This window comes from Chelmon rostratus, chromosome 23 (assembly GCF_017976325.1).
Source record: "Chelmon rostratus isolate fCheRos1 chromosome 23, fCheRos1.pri, whole genome shotgun sequence".
NCBI classification, from domain to species: domain Eukaryota; kingdom Metazoa; phylum Chordata; class Actinopteri; order Chaetodontiformes; family Chaetodontidae; genus Chelmon; species Chelmon rostratus.
In genome coordinates, this window is record NC_055680.1 from 671,977 (window position 1) to 693,415 (window position 21,439).

The 21,439-nt window shown below is 40.0% G+C and overlaps 1 protein-coding gene across 2 annotated transcripts in view; it reads right to left on the minus strand.

The window, feature by feature from the left end:
* Positions 1 to 1,530: 1,530 nt before the first annotated feature.
* The window catches only part of mtm1 (myotubularin 1), a 32,451-nt gene continuing 12,542 nt past the window's right edge, over positions 1,531 to 21,439 (minus strand). Inside the window, exons 5-16 of one of the 2 annotated variants that reach the window (XM_041964909.1) lie at positions 17,034 to 17,144; positions 16,727 to 16,828; positions 14,675 to 14,758; positions 14,199 to 14,348; positions 13,007 to 13,192; positions 10,601 to 10,783; positions 10,291 to 10,446; positions 10,001 to 10,048; positions 9,656 to 9,748; positions 8,109 to 8,222; positions 7,808 to 7,984; positions 1,531 to 7,370 (exon numbers count right to left, since the gene is read on the minus strand). In XM_041964909.1, coding sequence (XP_041820843.1) covers positions 7,179 to 7,370; positions 7,808 to 7,984; positions 8,109 to 8,222; positions 9,656 to 9,748; positions 10,001 to 10,048; positions 10,291 to 10,446; positions 10,601 to 10,783; positions 13,007 to 13,192; positions 14,199 to 14,348; positions 14,675 to 14,758; positions 16,727 to 16,828; positions 17,034 to 17,144 — 1,596 coding nt within the window. In that variant the 3' untranslated portion in view covers positions 1,531 to 7,178. Of the gene's footprint in view, positions 7,374 to 7,807; positions 7,985 to 8,108; positions 8,223 to 9,655; positions 9,749 to 10,000; positions 10,049 to 10,290; positions 10,447 to 10,600; positions 10,784 to 13,006; positions 13,193 to 14,198; positions 14,349 to 14,674; positions 14,759 to 16,726; positions 16,829 to 17,033; positions 17,145 to 21,439 lie in introns of both variants that reach the window. The other variant, XM_041964908.1, reaches the window with a different exon arrangement.

Consider the following 21,439-nt stretch of genomic DNA (forward strand, 5'->3'; position numbering starts at 1 on the left):
GAGGTTCCTTGCAAGCTTGGAGCGGCATTTCTGCAAATGGAGTTGGTATGACTTTTATGAGAAGTGCACGATGGGAAATGGCGTCAAAGTGCCATACCTCCATCACAAATTTGTTAAACAAGAACATATTTTGTGACTGTTTGAATAAATAATTCAGTTAATACATGTGTGCATTTTGCATTTTTACTTACAAATAGTCAATGTAAGGACAACAAAGTAATTGTGTGTACATATATTTTGTTAGAAAGACCTGAAAATATTTTGATACTTCTTATTATAATATTATAAGATTAATATATTAATCTTATTATAATCTTTACATTGCAATCAGTATTGAAGTTTCAGTGTGTCCTGTATGTAGCATACAATGTGGCACAGGCCCAGGAAATTTAATGATCTAGTTTACTGTTAAGCAGCTGTCTGAGTTTAATATACAGGTTAACTGTCTCAAACACATCATTTAGTCATTTCAGATTATACTCAGCTATGGAACACATCCTCATCACATGGGACTCTTCAAGGCAAACTTGAACCACACTTAACCCACATTATTGTATTTGCCAAACAGAAAGAGTAATTTATGTACTATTTATTCTCTCTCACAACAGAGGCAATGAGTTTTTCACACATGGTCATTTTTGGCTCTTAAAAATATTATTGGGTATTCCTTTATCTGATCACGTGTCTGTTTCAAGAAAGCAAAACCGGATCAAGGAGTTGTCTGAGAAGGAGCCATCTTCTCTGAGTTTGTCAAATAAGTCCATCCAAAACTGACACACTTGCTCTGCGAGGTCAGTCACCATTGATCAATGTGCTGGTTTCCAGAGCTTGGACCAAAGGTTACACTGTCTGTTTCGGCATGGTTCTCAGAAAAATTTGAAAAACGCTGCATTTCAGCCATATGTCCATTTTCTGTTCCTAAATGAAGTCTGAGCTAGGCAGGGCACCCACCAGCAATGACCACAGCACAGACTGCTGCGAGAAAGTATCTCATCATTATGACTTTTTGTCTCAGAATTTCCATTTTTTCCTCAGAATTTTGAAAAATCACATCATTTCAACTTTTTATCACATAATTATGACGTAACAGGTATTGTTTTCAAGGATTAGTTTGTTGTATTTTTTTTTTCATTTTTTCATTTACTGAATGTGAATGTGAACATAGCAGCAAGGCGAGCAGTGATAGTGAGAAACCTGTTGACGAGAACATGCAGGTTATTGAGAGATCGCTACGATCTGTTGACAATGAGATTCAATTATTTTTATATAGAAAACAAAAAGAAATGTTTGTACACTAAAAAGAACCAGCCAAATGTTGTTTGATACATTGAACACTAAAACTTACTAAATTATTAACTGCAGCTCTGACACTGTTCATACAATTCAAGCTGCTTCTGCTTCTAGTTTAAGTTTCATTTTCACAGCATGACTATGACTTAAAAGTCTCTTGCATGAGCATGAACATCACTCACAGTCATAGTAGATCATCTACTGTCATCCAGTATTATCATAGCTACTTTAACTACATTTCAGGAGTATAGATCAGGGTTAGCCATGAATATGTGATCACTGACAAAGCTTAAAGGTTCCCTGCAGGGTTTTCATTGTAAACAATATTTTGTGTATGCTAATCTCATTTACTTTTCCCACAAAAAATACATACATGCATGTTTAGACATGGTATAATGTGCTGACGTAATAAGAAACGACCACCTGGAAAAGCAAGATGAATACAAAATCTCAAATAATTCAGTCAGAAATCCTTAAATTAATTTAATCAGTAATATTTACATAACAGGAGCCATCCAACAAACTGTGGAGAGGATATAACATGATTAAAAGAAATATATTTGAAATGTATTCTGATCACCTTCCCTTGTTGATGCCACAAAGTTCCTGAAACACATTTTATGTGTATTTATTAAAAAGCAGGTTATATTATGACACAAAACCCTCAAACTACAATCCCCTATACATTATTGAAAGAGTCAAACTGAAATAAACAATGAGCACTTCTCAGATTCATCACCACAGAGCCAACATCTACAAGCTAAAGATCCATCAGAGAACTGAGAAGGCAGTCAAGGTTTGTGACAAGTGAACAGAATCTAGAAGCTTCTGTCTTTTCATCCTGGGTAAGCGAGTACAAACCCAAAAAAATGCCCTCAAAAAAACAAAAACAAAAAAACAATTTACCAATGAAGCAGAAATCCACAATTTATACCAACAATTTCTGAACCAACATTACTTTCCTTTTTATAAAACTGTAAGATTTTACACTACATAAAATAATTGTATTTTACAACAATAGAACTTTAGTCAGTAAAATATGTTTTGATTGAGGTAATTACATCATGGTGCTTGTACAAAGTAAAAATAAAAAAAAAATAGATTTTCATCTGTTATTCCCTAAAAACACAGCCACCACACTGCAAACTTTTTTCTTACTATCAAATCTCCTCAATGAGATCAACCCTTTAATCGAGGCTGTTAAACATTTGTCAAGAGTATCCACTTGGTAGAACCTATAAACACACCTCTGAGTGAACATAGGAATCGGGATGAACTCTCTAAATTGCCCACTCTGACCCATCCAGATATACATATGAGTCATGTTTGAGTTTGACACACTTGCAGGCAGCCCATGACTTTATTTTGACTGTTTGCTGTGGTTCAGTTGACTTTCTTTGTTTTTTGCTCAAACAAAGCTTCAGTGACATCTGCTGGCCAATCCTTGGAATCACATTTGTATGGAAGGTTTGGAAGGATCAATGGTAAGATTATGCTCCAAAAGTTTGCATGACGTGTTCGCCCTTGTCGGAAATCAAAAGTATAAAGTAGTTCTGAATGTCCAACGCTGGAAGGCAGAGTGAAAGGCTGGTAAGTCATAGTGTTGCACAGGACAGGACAGAAATAGCTGTGTCAAGAATGAAAAGAGAGCTAGAGAGAGAGGTTCAAACCCTGGCTCCTTTCTCACCTCTCTGCTAGCCAATCACAGCGTGAAGTGGCTGTGAGTGTCGGTTTGCCAGTTTCAGGAAGTTACAGAAATGGTCAGACATGCTGTCAGACATACTTCAGTTTGGACAGAGGCTTTGCACTAAGCTAGGCTAAAAACACCTTGGACCTACTGTCCCAAATAAACTGGTTTTGACTAGGGCCAGCAGAGCCTCAAAGTTAGACCAGAACATGTGTAGTTTTTCTGGCTACTATGTGATCTATAACTCATTCCTTAAACAGCCGCCTGGCATCCTCCCAAACCAGAGGAAACCTGAACTAGAGAGCAGTCAATCTCAAACATGACCCTGGACAGCTGGACAACGTCTCTTTGAAGAAGTGAAGGTGATTCTCACAAGAATCAAGGCACAAATCTGGACATGACCTGACACTTCGCAAAATGACTTATTGCACCTCATTCGTAATTGCAACTGTCACACTGTACATACATAGCATCATCACAATGAATCCTCGCTTCCAATTTGATGCAAACCCAATGAGTTGAAAATATATTGTACTATGAGGGAGTCTGAGCTGGCTTTTCTGAGCCTTCCTGGCTCAGATTTCTCTTTCAAGAGGAAAGCTGCTTATTTAGGAAATGGGAGGAGATAGTTTAGGATTCAAGGGTTCCAGAAGTAAAGTCCCATTCTGCGTCCTGTGTACACCATCAAGGTATTTGGTAAAAAACATTGCCTGCGCTGATAGCTGCAGCATGAAATGAGAGACTTTGCCTTTTAGACGTACAAGTTCAACCCAGGTCAATACAAGGGTCGTGTAGGCATATGGGGTACATGTCGCAGAACACTGAGGTTCGTCATTGCAATGAGCTTGAGAACTTTTTCCTGGATCTATAAATTCACTAAGGTAAGGGAACTTCTCTGTCTTCAATAGGAAAGACTGCTGGGGTTTGTGAAGGAGGTCAGGTCATTGCAACTGCGCATATACAGTGGGAAAATCCTTCTGGAACCAGCAGCTCCTCAAATGTTCCAGCTCTGTCTTTAAAGTGGTCTGCCTAGAATCACATACTTTCTATGTCTGTTGTAGGAGAAAAGTCCAATGTAAAGATAAAATGAACTTAAGGGAATGCTAATTTTGACTTTTTTGGTATTTATCAATTACACTGGCAGTAGAGCCGCTCCAGTTGGAAAGAACAAAGGAACTACAAAAAATATTCATTTGTGAAGGTTTTAAGAAAATGTTAGAAATATTGCGCCAGGTAGATCTGACCTACAGTGGTGGTCCATGTCCACTTCCAGTCGTTATCTACCCTGTATTACTCTGAACAACATATTCTCAGCAGTTTCCGTGGATATGGAGCCACAGTGCAGCACTGCAGCAGTGTTAAAGCTAAACTGCTGCCAGGACCACATCTGGAGCTCCTTTTAAAAGCTATCCATTGGTTTGATGGATCCCACAGCTGGCACACACCAATCAGCATTTGACAGGGTATTTTCTCTTGGACAGGTTATGATGTGCTGGTTGATGCGGTGCAAATGTCACACTCAAATCCTGAATTTACAGTACTCCAGTAATCAAGCCCCAGCTATTTATTTTGTGGCCCAAGTGGGAATTAAGTGTCAGAGACTGAAGACTACCAGACATTACTCATTAGACTGAACAAATATGGTGGCAAAGAAGTTCAATTCAAGAGTGATTGTAATAATCATAAGCAAGTCATCATCAGAAAGACTAAATGATACAGTACAAACATTTGTCATAAGACATTCTAGCAGCATGCTGGCCATTATTTTTTGTCTGAGTCTGTGTGAACTGTTTTCAAACTAATCAAATTGGGAGCCTTTTGAGTTTTAGCAGCAAAATCCTCATAACAGGATATTTGTCAAAATTCTGAAGTAGCTAATAAAAGTACTCATGGTAAATCAAAATGATGAAATATTAGGTCATTATGAGATAAGTCACCATTCTGAATTTAAGTTGTTTTTTTCCAACTTAAATTCAAAATGTGGACTTTTAAAGTCAGAATTAGAAATACAAGTTTATACTTATGAGACAGTGAATAAAAATTATGAGATAAGCCAAAAATGCACTTACTAAGCACATCTCATAACTCTGACTTACTATGTCGTAATTTGAATTTACAGTATAATTTTGACATATGAATATATTTTATTTTGTTATTCCTAACATGTCACCAATGTGAAAATGACATTTGCTTTTCATCTGGAGTCCAATAGGGTAGAAAGATGAGGGTAGAAACCAAGTTGTTGTAAACAAGTCCACCCAATCATCACAACCTATCACATAACGAGCAAATGGAAATGGAATATAGAAGCACCTTATTATTCACTGACTAAAACTTTCCTTTCTGATGTAAAAACAGCTCCGTATTATATCTAATTGAAATGTTGGTAAAAGCTGCTGCGGTACAAAGCCATCACCTGTCCAAAAGGCACATGTGCTTTGAGATCACATGTAAGTTTTCACATGGGACTTTCAGTGAGGGTGGATAGAAACAGTCTGGTTTACTTCTGCTCACTGTCCGTGTGCTGGTTGGTTACAAACACCTTGGCATGGTAAGGCTATCATGGGCCTGGCTGATTTGTCCCTCCAGGGTCTGTGTTTACTGAGAGCAAGAGGTGATCCAGGATCAGAGGCCAGCACCACTTCATTTCCCTATACTGTCTTGAGCACCTGAAATGTATTTCAAACTGCAAAGCTGCATTCATTAAACTAAATTACTGATTCATTCTGACCAAACTCTGCTTCTTGGCTTGAACTGTATTTGCTCTCAGTGCCGTAGCTTTGGAAGAGTTGGAAAATACTGCTTAGGTTAGCTTCACTGATAGCAGTGGCAAAACTTATGTGACAGGTAAATAAGGTAAATAAGCAACAAATCCCACATCAATCCATCCAAATACTACACACTTGATATATACAATTGGCTGGAGATGTACGGTGAAATCCACTGTACGAGCTCTCAGCCTCCAACTCTGCTGCATGAGCTCTGCAGCAATTGTAAGCAATTCTTCAAAGGACAGGGCAGCACTCGGTGGCAGTGCAGCAAGTAGGAAGAAGTCTGAAAAGTGAGAATTGTACATCTTGATCACACACAGGACACCAATGGTTGTGTGCGCAGGACGCAGGCAGAAGCTGGGCTGACAAAGACAGGTCGAAGTATCACCTAGCAGTGCTCTGACATCTAACTGTGAAATGTGTTTCCAAGGAAATGTATTGTTTCTATTGTTCATTTCGTGCCAATGTCTTGACTGGCAATCTTTGGGCAAGCCTATGGGGTTTCTCGATACATTTTTCTCATAGTCTGACAGTATTTAATGGCATCGCATGGTCTTTCATCAGTGAATGGAATTGGCTTAACTGTAAATGGACTGTACTTATATAGTAGGGACAGTCCCAATATTCAAAATCTCAAACATTTCTTTAACCTTGAAAAATATATTAAAGGGATCCTCTTTCAAACATCAGTTTCATGTGCATAGACAGCCTAGCTTAGCAAAAAGACTGGCGGCAGGGGGAAAACGCTAGTTTAACTCAGCCAAAAGTAAAAAAATATAATCAACTGTTAATAAAGTGTCAACTGACTTTATGAGTCTTGTATGTGAAAATGGAGAAGTCATTGATTCCAGTGGTTTCTCATCACTCCACTTTTAACAATATAGCCCATGACTGCTCTATGCAGTATATCCGGACTACCCATGAGGGACATGTAACATCACATACGATTTCAGTGCTGAGTTTGGGTGCATTTTTGTTGAGTCTGACCAAGTCTAAATGGTTGACCACCAGCAGCATGTCTGCCTGGTGGGTATCTGTCGAATCAGAGAAAGGAGTACAAAGAATCTATATATCCCTGCTCTGCTGCCTTGACACCCATACACATACCACTGCCTGTCCTGTGTGTTCAAGTCCTTGGACTGAAAGCCACTGAATATCTTTAAGGCTTCACTGTATGATGAGTGTCTGTGTAGAAAAAGTCTTGTGACAAGGCTGTACTGTGACATATTGCATAAATCACCATCACCACCACTATGGTGTTAGAATTAACCATCAATTCTAAATCTTATAAGCATCCTTTGTTATCCACAGTTAGGACTGCACAATACTAATTAATTCCCTGCATGTGTGAGACTGACAGAAATCAGAGTGAAGACAACATAAGTGCAAGTCAACAAGTATATCTGAGTGTGCGTGTGTGTCACCAGCCCTCAGAGGGGCGTTTGTAGGTGTGTGTATTGCTGTGATGGTGTGGAGGAGGTGGAGGAGGAGGTGTTGGGGGTGGGGCTGTTGGCCAGACGGGAGGAAGGGGAGGAGTCAGACCGCTGGAGCTCCTCCAGCTTCTTCAAGTACTCATCTCTCAGGGCCAACAGCTCCTTGTAGCGCTGCTCCACTGGACTCTGCTGCTGGAACACACAACACCCACACGCACACATGCGCACAAGCACAAGCACACACACACACACACACACACGCAGATACACACACAGACACACACACGCCGGCACAAAGAGTAAATCTAAATGTTTTAGCATTTGTTTAAAATTCACTGTTAGAGAGTTCATCCATTCATCTTATTTTACATTTGTTGAAAAATTGCAACATTCATTCGGTTTATTATTTGCGATCAGTAGGTAGTGTTGTGTCAATTTGGATAAGAGTGTATAGTTCAATGCATTTTCATTCATTAATGGAATAAATAAAAGAAAAAGATCAAATATTAGTTGCTGGTACCTGCTACTTTGCCCTATTGTATATTGTATAATTTGTATGTTTTGAATGGTATTTTGAGCTTTGTGTAGTCGATAGTATATTAGAACAAACACACTGACAGTCCTACCTGTTGTCGTATGCGTGGGTTCCAGCGGATGTAGTATGTTACCCACAGCTCTAGGTGGCGCATGCTGGCAACGGGGTAGAGGACCCTACCAGACTCCGGGGTGTAGAATGGATTTAAATAAATGTCCATCTTACTGTTGACCAGAGACCACAGAGACACCGTTTTCGACCTCACCTCCTGCACGACAGACAGGGTGTAATTGTGAAACACTTAAAGTTAAAATGTTCTGTGAAGTCAAAGCATGCCTGCTTGCATACTGGAGGGCAACTCAGAGGAGGCAGCGTTTTATGTCCAGTCTTACATGCTGATCTCGTGCACTTTCACAGTTGTACAGGAAAGTCCCAAAGCGACAGCTGTAAAGATGATCCAGGATTGTCAGCAGGAGGCGCTCATTAAACTCAAAGGCTGTAGGGAACTGAGGAGGAGAGGAGATGACATGAGATCGGAGAAGAGGAGAGAGAGGAATCAACCAGAAAATAATAAACAGCCTCAATCACCTCAGATCTGAGATCAGGGAGCACTCTTTGATGGACTTTAAGATACACTCTGTGTTTTGTTAAAGCACCACATAGCACATTCCTGCTACAGCATGTGAACTGTGCGCTGTATCCTGCCCTTCAAACCACATTAACATTCAGTCACAGCTCAATTTAGGGTGAATATGTTTAAAGCTGAAGCATCCAATACTGTTATCTGATGATGAAGTTTGCTCACTCTGGGCCCTGTTTTTGTGACAGCAACCACGTGTTTCTGGAACTGCCACTTCAGTGATTTTATCAACATAATCCTTTGCTCAGCAATGAAAGAGTAATGCTTGCATAAAACTATTCTAATTACAAACTTCACAGCCAGTAGATAAATGCATTGAAAATTAAGCTTTAGTCTGGTTACAACAGAAAAGGCATCAATTGTGATTGTTTGAGTATCTGTTGTCCACAGCTGCTTTCTTCTGTACGAAAAGCTTCTCCTTCGGTTCATGAAATCCCTGCAGCCATCTGAAGGCAGCGGGACACATATGTTGATAAGTCTGTGCTGTATCGGAGTGCAGGGCCATTAAACATGGCCACCCACTGTTTTTACTTTCAATAAATCACACAGCCAACGATACCAGGCAGCTACAGAATGACCACGCACACCTCTACATACATCAGACTGGTCCATATAAGTCCTTATTCTCCTGTTTGTGCAGGGGACATGTGTTCACAGCGACTCATTAATCCTGTGTGTCACTGCCTCCTTTACATCCATCCTTTAAGCAGACGTGGAATTTCATGGTTTATTGTTGAAATGCACTTCAGTGCAAACATTGTGGTGTCACATCAGTTATAATGACCTAACTATATACAACATGACATAATGCAGAATTATGAGCGAAATATCATGAAATTGATGATAATAAATATAAACTTCAAGAAAGATTTCCTTTATTACAAAACAATTGTTACTTTAAACAATTTTACTTTGTGTAATTCACTAATTCTACTTAATTGTATGTGTGTAATTTGTTGAGTATAGTTCTTGACATGCTTCGCAGTAATTGGCTCAGCTGCTGCAGAGTGGTGAGAGCAGAGATGTAATTGGTTGAGAGTGTATCTGTCAATCACCACAACTTCTGATTTACATTCACCTTCACAGTCAATAGTTTTACAGTTGGAGCTGCTGCACAGACATGAACCAAAAGGGCAGATGAAGACTTTGTGCTTAGATTATTAAAATAGGGCCACAGTCTTTTCCAAGGGCTTGTTTGTGACAAGGATCCGATTTATAGCTACCATATGACAAATGATAAATGCCTTTGGTGCTACATTCCCACGAGAGAGCTTGATGATTCCGATGTGTTAAACATACCTGTTTGGTCATCTGCCACACACAGTCGATGAACTGAACAAAGATGGGTGATCTGTCCTGATCTGCATGGTTCTTGTCACCATGACCTATCCTCTACACACACACACACACACACACACACACACACACACACACACACACACACACACACACACACACACACACACACACACACAAAATGATTAACAGGAAGGTAAACTATTTTTATTAGTCAATAGAGCTATTTCTTGTATAAGTGTATGTTTCTGCAAACATATCTGACAGCATTGAATATGAATTTATATCAAAAAACACTAAACTGAAGCAGATTATTCTGAGGAGGGGAGAAGTAAGGAAGTTACTTACTGAGGCAAACTTGTGCCCAAAGCTGATCCATTCCTTCTCAATCAGCACCTGACACAACACAAAAGGATGTTCATTACATCAGGCTACTTATAATCTTAAATTTCTGTCCATTAATTTCAATATATCTTTATTCTAAAAGCCACATTATTAAAAAAGGGTCATTCTGTTACTTTTAAGTACAGTATAACCATGGCTTAAGTACAATTCTAGCTTATTCTGTTGCTCACAATCATTTTTTTTTAGTTGAGATAAGCAGTTTCCTTTCATAATCTCTTTGTGTAGTTACTGACCTGGAATCCTCTGAGAGTTCGGTAGTGACTGTCCAGCATCAGCATGGCCAGAGAGGTGAGCTGAGCAGTCCTGTCCCAGCCATCGCTGCAGTGAACCACCACTGAATTTCCACTGGAAACCTTGTCTGCCACTTGGATGGCTCCTGACAACACCAGCTACACATACAAGGACAACATTTAGACAATGCTTTGGACATTTAGAAAATGAGTAATGACGACCCACAAGACAAAACACTTCCAAACAAAAATGATGATCTACATCAAGATGAAATAATGACATGCACACAGACAGCGAAACTATTTTTCTTACCTTAACATGTTCTAGCCAATGTGTAGACTCTAGACTGGACAGCCAATGAGACTCCTCCACATTGGGGTAGACGATGTCTTTGAGTTTCTTCAGGGATTCCCTCATGACGTGGATATTCTGAATATCCAGGAAGATGAGCTCTGCATTTTGGTACTCATCACCCTCATAGCCTCCTCCAGTGGCCTAGGGACAACAGTAAAAGGAAGTGTACACTAATCAATCTTACATACAGGCATATCATTATAGGAATATGTACACTCACACATGATGGTGGCTTTAGACAAATGCTCAGGGGACCAGTACAATCACTGTATATACTGAATATAATACTAAATATACTAAATATACAGTAGTCAAAAGCCATACTAACTTTCAAGGTGGTCTGGCCAGTGGTTGACAGTATTAGCCAGTATTATTTCTGTATATTAAAAGAGTTTGACAGACAGACCAAATCACCAACATGGACAGCATACATCACATGATTCGACATTATCACAAATCCTATAAAAGACCACAGACCACACCACCTGTGAGGATTCACCTTCTTCACTGCCCCCCAGCCCCATCCAGCGCTCCTTCCTCTCTAGTCACCCTCTCCCTCTTCTTCATTGACCAGATGAGAGCGTGGGTCACTGCTGGGACCAAACAGACCCCCCATCACTTCCCTTACCTAACTCCTATTTTATCTCCCCTAACTCCTCTAACTTGTCCATTTCCACCACTGGCTTAAAATTCCTTTCCAACTTTGACACATGTCTTCGTTATGATGCCCACTATTTTACAAATTTTGTTGACAACTTCACTGTGCAGCATTCTGGTATCGCAGAAGATTTTTTACTATATTGTCATAACTGCTGATTTTAACACTCAAACTGATAATCCCAAGAACAAAACTGCCAAGGACCACTTGACTTTCTATCTCTCAATAGGTGCAATGAGTTTATATCTTTTTTGAGTAAGACAAAAAAAAATTATATATATACACACACACACAAAAATACACACATACACACACACATATATATATATATATATATACACATATACATACATACACACACACACACACACATATATGTGTGCATATATATATATATATACACATATACTTATATACATATATATACACACAGTCCACATATCCACTGCTGCAACCACGTAGAAACCATTTAGACAGTCAATAGTCCGTGCTATCAATGCTTAAACTCTGGAGGATGTAGTGAAGCAAGTTAATTCACCCACCTGCTGTTCTGACACCCTGCCAGCCAACATGGCAGGACGTCAAATGATAAGAGTGAGTCATTGACAGTTTTCATTGGCTTGGAAATGGATGTGCTGATAACTGTCAATGACTCACTCTTATCAAACATTTTTCGACCACACTTTCAGACCACACCACAGCACTGAGATTGCGGATATTCATCTGAATACTGATGCAGGTAAAACATTAGCTTAGTTGCTGATTGACCTCAGAGCAGCATTTGATGCTGTGGATCATAAAATACTTCTTGACAGACTGGAAAAGTGGGTGGGATTATCTGGCACGGTGCTCAGTCAGTTCAGATCATATCTTGAAGGCAGAGGCTACGTTGTTACCATTGGTGATCATAATCCTGATGCATGATCTGACTGGATCACCATGACCTATATTCTTCAACCTGTACGTGATCACTCTTGGTCAAATAATACATGATAATAACACTGCTTATCACAGCTATGCGAATGACACTGACTGCCAAAATACATGGGGCAAGGATGGGACAAGGCACATCCACCAGAACATGTCTGCAGCAGAGCGCGTCCATCATAATCAACTGAAGCTGGTAAACTGGGCAGACATTAGGCTTGTTTTTATCTTATGCATCTATTCTTTTTCTCAATGTGTGACTACACAGCCAACAGCCAAACATAGAACTGTGTAAAAAAACAAATACAATGTGAAAAATTCTTAAAATACATAGAACATGGCACCAGAGGCAAAGTGACCCAGCAGAGCAACCTTGTTTTTACATTGCACATTATAATAAATCAATCAAATCCATTTGTAGCCTATGCTTCCAAAACCTGCAGACCGACTGCATTATCACTTGAGGTCAGCTTAGCCCCACCCTTCCACCCCCCCCCCCCCCCCCCACCCCAGCCTACATCCATGTATTTCTTGGGTCAGATTTACTTAGCGCTTTCACCAAGTGACTATGGTACCTTAGACTTCCTCTATCAATGCTTGGAGCAAGAACATAACTGAACGCAATTAAGTGACTTTAGCCACTTTCAAATCTGAATTAAACACTTGTTCTTCTCCTGTGCCTTTGGTTGATTTCTGTCTCTACTGCAGTTCTATTTCCTTTGTTGCTTTTGGGGCAACTTACAACTTGACCACTTAGAGTACTTCCATTCCCCTCTAACCTTGTTGGCCACAGCATTGACGTTGGGCCGAGCATCATAGATGGTGAGCTTGGTGGTGTCGTTTGCCTCTCTGATCAGGTCCAGGTAGCGCTCGTCGTCCTTGTTTCTTTTACCAGACATACCAACCAGAGGCTGACTGCAGCGCACGATCACTGCCTGGTTCTCCCTGTGGATCCATGATAGAACCTAAGGTACAAAGACAGATGACACTTTCACAGATGCCAGTCAGTACTGTTGCATATGCAGTCTCTGTCAGGTAGCTTGTAAGGGTAACAAAGACTTCCATGTTGACAGTTGTCAGAGTGTGAATAAAAACCAAAAACAATAAAGGCATCTTCTGAGTTTAACACACTAGGGTAGACCAATGAAACCACAGCTCATGCTGATGTGATTTTTAAGTGACATAGCATAAAACTGATGTTGCATTGCTTTAATCCAACTGCCATTACCTGCTGCCCAAATTTCCCCATCTGGGGATAATAAAGTCTTATCTTATCTTATCTTAATGACTGACAGTCATATACGTATATAGAGTATAGTAGAATGGTAGTATATATAGTAGTATTAGTTGGGATTAGTCCAGGTTGGACATAAGGAGATAGCATTTTTTGCAGTCTGAAAGTTTGTCTTCAATACACTCAGGGCCCAAATACTCTCCAGAGGGTGACAAAATAGGCACTACAGTCGAGATGCTTGTTGTAACGGTGAAAAATAAGTTTTACAAGGTATATTTTTAAGTTCACAAGAAAAGATAGTAGTTCCAGTTCTATGTCAGTTCAGTTATGACACCACCAAAAAATGTGGAATTGTCACAAGACTCGATTTCAAAATCTGTATATGTTGAAATTAAGGCTAGCAAACAAAGCTGCTCCAGACTGACTCTTTCTTAGTTTTACTTCTGCTCTACTGTCATTCTAATATGTTAATACATCTGTGCTATAGCATGCCATTCAATATGTGCCACTTAAAGTTTAAGGCTGGTGTTATTTTATGCTTTCACATTTCCAATGAACAGACCTAACCAACACTCAAATGATTCTGTTAAGTATTTTCAGTCTATCCAAAGCCCAATATCTTATTTCCCCATGTCACAGAACATAATGGAAATGCTAGTGGACCTTGAGTTTCTTTTCCTTAAACTTCTGTACTCATGCACATGGTTCAGTTTCAAATAGACCAGTTTTGCACTTACAGGTATGCGTCCTCTTGACCTGAAGGCTGCCACTCTTCTGAGGTCCTCCTCTTTACTTTTAAAGGGTACAGCCAACACAGTTGGGTAGGTGTCACACAACTCATAGTTCTTATTGATGAATGTAATACGCCATTTGTTATTAGGTAAACCCTGAAAAGACAATGATGATTATTAGTTACTTCCTGAGACACTGCAATTCTCTGTTGGCGGAATTATTCAAATTCTGCTTTTATTTTGAAATCAGTTCTACTAACTGCTTTAAAGCACTCAATGGTTTAGCTCGTCAGTACATTTCTCCTCTGTTTACACTTCACTGGGAAGGTTCACACAATCTCTTTTTTTAGCTCTGTTCAAATAACATGTCTACACTACAAAATTATACACAGTAATAGCAATGAGAGTATTGACAAGTGTTGGAAACAAAAAGAAATAGCAGTGATGTAATAGTGAAGTCCTGCACTTCCATTCCTTCTTACCTGCCGTCTGAACTCCTCTATTGGTTTGTAGACAGTCCAACCGCTCTCCTCATACTTCTCCTGAGTCACATATGCAAACAGTGGCTGGATGGAGGGGGGAGAACAAGCATTCATTTACAGACTACAGTGGCATTATACCAGTTTACACACACTCAAATCCATCAGACCAGTGGCAGCTTGTGAGCCCGCTGGCTAGATGTTAGAGGTTATTTCTCCCCAAAGATCTGCTCACACACAAATGGTAAATGGACTGTATTTATATCGCGTCCTAACGACCTAAAGCAATTAAAGCGCTTTTTTACACACACACACACACACACACACAAACACGGGTAGCAAGCCACCTCCTCTTTAAGAGCAGATACCATTCACTCATTTTTTCTATTAGTTTGGTGTGGGGGATGGCTCTAAATACTTAGCCTGCAGCTACAGATTATCTTAATTATCAGCTGATCCATCTGAAAAGTCTAAAAACAGAGCCCTAAAACATTTGATATCTTCAAATGTCTTATTTTGTATAACCAATAGCCAAAAACTCAAAGATATGCCATTACCATGATATAAAACAGAAGAGCAGCAATACCTTGTGTTGGCACCCACGCTATTTCAGTGTTCCCAATGTTTTGTGCATTTATATCTTTTTTTTTTTTCCTCCTGCACTACAGCTACAATTGGACTATGCTCCTAAACAGCAGGGAATTAATGTCAGCTGCTTCATCCATTGGAGGAAATCCAGGACTGCGTACTCCCCATGGGAGACTTGCAATGCTGCCCAGTACACAAGCACCCTGCACAGCGCCATAGGGGCTGGCTAGCCAGTGCCCTCCGCAAGTGGAGGAAGAGAGGACACTGCATGCCGCTCCTGGACATCTGCATGTCATACATGCATGCTCTCTGCAATAAAATGGATGAAGTCAGTCTGCTTTTACAGACCAATAAACAAAAAAGAAACCCTGCCTTATTCTTATATGAAACCTAGTTGCATGACAACAGCACCAACACTGCTGTGGATTTATCTGTGTAGGCTGATCAGAACCCAGAGACTGTTGAATGTGCCATACTAAGGTCAGAAACCCCCTCCTAGTGTCCTGTCTTACAGCTGTAAAAGGCCATTTGGGCCAGCTCTAATTAGGCACCAAAACGAAAACTTAAACTACATATGGGAAGATCAAAGCTCTCCTGGAGGAGACAGGCAACAAAACTCCTAATAAAAGTTTCAAATTTGCATAAACTTCAAATACAGAACAATGGAAGATTTCTCAAAAATTGAATTAAAAGGAAGATGAATCCAACATTCATTGTACTCCTCTGAACATCACAATCCCAGTTTTAGTATTGCAAACAACTGCAATAACTCTCTTAACTCCATGTGTGACACATGTGAGACAAACGTTCTTTAAAGATTAACCTGTACCGGCATTATAATGCTGCTTGCTTGGCTATGGTCCAATATAGTCCAGAGGTAGCTGGAACAATGATTTAAGGGTTTTCATTGTCTCCACTGGCCATTACCTTACATATAAAAGTAACCATGGCAAGGCTTGCTCTGACACACATTCCAGCATGCAGCAACTATTAACCAAGCAGATGTAGCTGTGGTGTGGGTGGGTAGCTGTGTGTCACAGCATATGAGGGGGCTACATCCCTGCATTTCAGCATTTGGCATTTACATGAATACTGGGCACTGAAACAAATGGATGATGACTCCACCGAAGAAATGTCCATTCTCAGCCAGTACTAGGTGGATTTTAATGGTTTGCTGCTATGAATACACACAGTGTTCATGACAGGACTAATATTGACAATAAAGGCAGAGGATCATTTGCTGATATTATTCATAAAGTGATCATTATATAGATACATTGTGTTCTACATTGTACAGGTGTTCCTTATGGTTTGTCCAATCAATGTGGATCAAACTACAAAATAAAATGGGGCTACATCTGTATCTTGTAAGTGAATTGCTGGCCCAGCAAAGAATAAGGTCTCCTTTTTTCCACAAAGCCCATCAGTTAGTCAGAAGATGGCAGCAGAAGTTAGAGGTTGCCTTACCAGACTATGTGAGAGGGGGAAGGCATGTCTGAAGAGGAGCTCAAAGATATCTCTTCTGCTGTGACCCTCCTGCTTCAAGGCAAACCTCAAGTTCCTCATGTCCTGAGAAGGACGGAGAAGATCAACAAACTTTACTACCACCACACACACAGGAAAACGCACACAGCATATAAGGCACAGAAGGTAACTTTCCAAACAGGAAAACTTACCTTTAATTTGTAGGGTGGTATGAGCAAAAATCTTTTCTATTTTAATTTTCTCACTCACACACACATATACACACACATACACACACACACACACACACCTTGCAGGTAATATCCAGGCCGTATGAGTTTTCTCCTCTGCTTGATGCCCCACCCATCTTCTCCACCCGACTGATGGCGCCCAGAGGAACATCAAGCATCACTGCCACATCCTACAGCAAACAGAGCATGTCATTAATAACAAAGAAATAAGCAAAGGTGTCAGCAACTACATTAACGAATAAAGCACTCTCTGTGTATCAGTAAAAATGCTTTGAATATTCACAATAAATACTTTCACTGTTTCCCTGCTTTTGTACAAAACAGACAAAATATACAAGGTTGGAACAACCTGGAGAAACCTAGGCTGAGACCACAGGTATTCTTAGCTGATGACCTTAGATAGCCAGAGCCTATTTGATGTGAGAGTCACTGTCAATTTCTTTTTCTTAAAAGTTTAAACAATCATGAATCAAAGCAACAAGGTTAACCGCTGGGTCACTCAGCTTTTAGTCTTTGAATGTTACAAAGCAAAATGTAATTACTAAAATTCCACTGCTTGTTCCGAATGATGATCAGAATGACTATCAGTGATTGAAGAGATGATCTTCCTTCATGGAAGTGAACTAAATCTAAAATCAGATCCCTACTGTGCATTTACAGAAGATGTTTCTGGTGCAGTGGGGTGTCTGCCATCACTGTTAATCAGCACACAGTCACTCTTCTCCTTAATCTTAAGCAAACCATTTGCAACCAGTTTTCCATCTGCTAGTGTGCTGTGCAATCTAACAAAATCCTGGACACCCATTCACAAGATGTCTGTGCTACATACTACCTTAACCACCAGTCATTATTGAGCTGTGCTGCAGATCAATTTTTTGTAATTATTACATTGTCTGACAAAACGAACAAAAATACATGTGAATGAAAGATGTTGTGCTGTGAGATCGGCTACAGTATCTCTGATAATGTCAATAGACAAGAAACCCTAACATGCTGAGAAGAACCACTCCTATAAATACATAAGCAGGTGCACCTGACATATGGTAAAAACTGCTCTGACAATGTGTAAAAGAGAAAAAATAATTCTGGCAGCAAATACACAGCGAATATTGAGGGGGGGCATGCCACTCCCATCCCTTAAATTATACCTTTGGTTACATGGAAAACTGCTGCTCTTTAATGATAAGAATTCACACATGGATGGGGTAAACTGCATGTCAAGTCAAGCTGTATTAGGATGTCCCAGAAGGCTCATAGTTACATCTGTATAACAAAGCAATCCCTGGTATTTTGAAGACTGAAGTCATACTACATCCATTTCTTGAGTTAATAAATTATACAATATGTATGCATAAGTACAGTCACATTGTTATACTATACAATACTCTAAATGTGACTTAATATTCACAAGGCCATGATAAAGCTAGAACATTTTAATTTGCTTTCTGCAGTGATAAACAATGTTCTTCTATCAACAATGGATTGCATGACCACATGTACGGTTACACCATTACTCAAACTGATGAACCCACAGAGAATTATCAGAAACTCTGTACTTTGAATATTGTAGATCTAAGATGAAGTAGACTCGTCTACTCAGAAAACTTCTGATCTCTGGTCAAAGAATGATATGGAACAGGGATCTCAGCTTTATTGCCATAGATACACATGGACAATCTTGAAAAGTCATATTTTTACTGAGATTCTAAATCAACAGACAAGAAATAAATGAGTCGATGTGCAAGCACTGAGTTCAAAAGACTAGCAGAAACAAATTAATATAAACTTAAAGATGTTGGTATGTGCTAGCATATTAAAATAAAGATATCAGCATACATATGCTAGCCTTTGTGATTCAGTGCCAGCAAAAATGATTTACTGTTAGCATTCTAACTTTAGATTGCACAGTTTTTACTTAGTTTGTACAGTTTTTACTTAGATTGTACAGTTTTTATTTATCTTTTTTTAAATGTCCTGTCACAAAGGGTTGAAGAGTAACGCAATTTCAGTCGTTGGCTCAATGGCTTCTGCACATTAGAGAGTTTGTCCCCTTTTACTTCCAGTGGCTTCTCTAATAGGTTCCATGAGCCATTATGGAAGACAACTGAAGGAACTTCAGCCTTCATTCTGGAAGATCCCAGAGGTTGTATGGGTTCAAACTGTATGTCTGCACTAAGCCATGTGCTTGCAGATGCTCGATAAAACTGCCCCCCAATATTTAGGAGGCTAACTCAAGAGTCTATCCACATGGCCAGCTGACAAAAGCTCTACTCCATTCAGGCCTTCCAATGAAGTAAGCATCCCTACTAGCAGGTCAAATCAAAGGGCAAAGCTCTGAAATGCCTTGGAATCTGATGCTGTCAGGGGAATTCAGGATGGATGCAATCTCACTTTGTGTAAGCTAGTGCAGTTTCCCATATTGTCACTGTAGGGCTTGCATAGCTTCAGTGAAGCTATCATGCACTGGCTTGGACTGGCTGAGTAGGGAGTGGCAGCACAGCTGAGAATGGCTGAGAAACTGTTTCAGAAGAAGCAGCTGGCAGGAAAAATAATGGATTATATGAAGGATACCTTGGCTGGCAGGTTGTCTGAACTGGTTGGGGCTGAGAAACCAGTTAAGATGAGGGATGGAACAAACGGCTGAGCCGTGACACTGGTATGACTTGACTTGAAAAAGCAAGTGCTGAGAATAAGATGTTGCTGTCACCAACGGCTGATTTGGGCCCTGTTCCGCTGTCACTATAAGGGGGTAGGTAAATGGTGCTCCTGACTGTATCAGCACGCATGCTTAATGTTTACTGAAGCATCTGTTGATGGCTGATCATCATTGGGTTTGCACCTACACACCCGGTCCCTGGAGCTTCAGATAACATAGGCAGTGCCAAGCTAGGGTAAACTGGTGGGTAAGAGAAAAAGGGACCGACCACTGACGGTAATGTAGATGGCCCCATCAGTAGCGAAATGGATGGCCCTATAAAGTCTGTTGAGATCACTCGTTGCAAGAGGAGAAATTGTGTTGGCCCCAGCTGTCTCAGTACAGATGTGGACAGCGGCAGTATAGAGAATGAATGGCTCATCTATAACAGTATCTCTTTATTCCTCTCTTTGTCTCCAAAGGTGGTATCAAAGATGGTGAGAGTGGCAGTACTCTCATGACCACGGCTGACCTGCAGGGGGTACTGAAAGAGGAGACAGCCAGGCTGCTGGAAGTCAGGAGGGACAGTGATGACCTCCTCTTTAACATCGAGCCTGACATGAGCCATGACATCTGAAGCACAGCTTGCAGAGTTAATGTCAGATGATGGAAGCTTTGCACCAGTACGCTGGAATTTTTGTCAAACACACACATTTTCTGATGCTTCGGCAACTGGCTGCAAACCGTACCAAAGTAAAAGGACCCCATGGACAACATGGTACAAAGAAGTTTTGGTATCAAGGATTTACAGTTGTGCCTTCCACCTGCTCAGACCAGGTGAATGTTGGAACAGATGCATACATTAACATCCTACAGAATCACATAAACAAGTTCTTAATATGAGTATTATTATAAGTATGTAATGGTTTGCAGTCCTACAGATGTAATGTGCAGAAATAGATATTGAAATGGTCCGAATCCATCTCATTTTTTCTGTTTTTTGACAGAATAACATCATCTTATGGCAAATTTTGAATGCTTGCACTAAGAGGTTTAGATATTGTCAATGATTGTGGGAGCGTCACCTGACAATCTTGCAGATGAGATGGAAGGTGCCTACTCCATCTCTGACCTGATGTTATATCTGGGGCTGCTGTTGCTCTCTGCTCTATCAAAGTGTTACCACTGCAGGTGAAGAGCTCAGGCACAAAGATCTAAGATATTGGAGATTCAACTATTCACAGAACTTTGGCTAGCCTCTTCATCTACAATACATCTCCGATCAGAAAATGACATGAGAACAGGGAACTCCACTTCCTTTAGACTTGACAATCTTGAACAGTCAAATATTCTCTGAAATTCTAAATCAATATACAACAAATAAATGAGTCAGAACGCAACAATCAGTGACTTCAAATTGCTATCACAAACATATTATCATATGAGAAAACACTCTTACTGTCTCTCTCCTATATATTTGGGAAGGGCAGCACGATGCAGTAATCCAACTGTCTCGCAAGGTCACATGATTTGGGCAGCAGAACTGCGTACCACATTTTCACATGACTTGAGAGTGACAGTTGGTGGCCATAATGCACCTCTGTTGTTCTGGAACCTAAAAACTTTCATTCTGAGTGAAAGTTAGTTTTACTGTTTTGAGCCCTTTGTTTTTATCTTAAGTGTTATCTTGTGAGGTATTTTTTTCTGTTTGCACGGCAGTTCCAAATTAAAAAAAGATAATCAAATGTGATTTAACTATGATATGGTATGGGTATTTTTAAGCACTTCTGAACTGAACTGACCTAGCAATTACTGTACAGTAACATACAC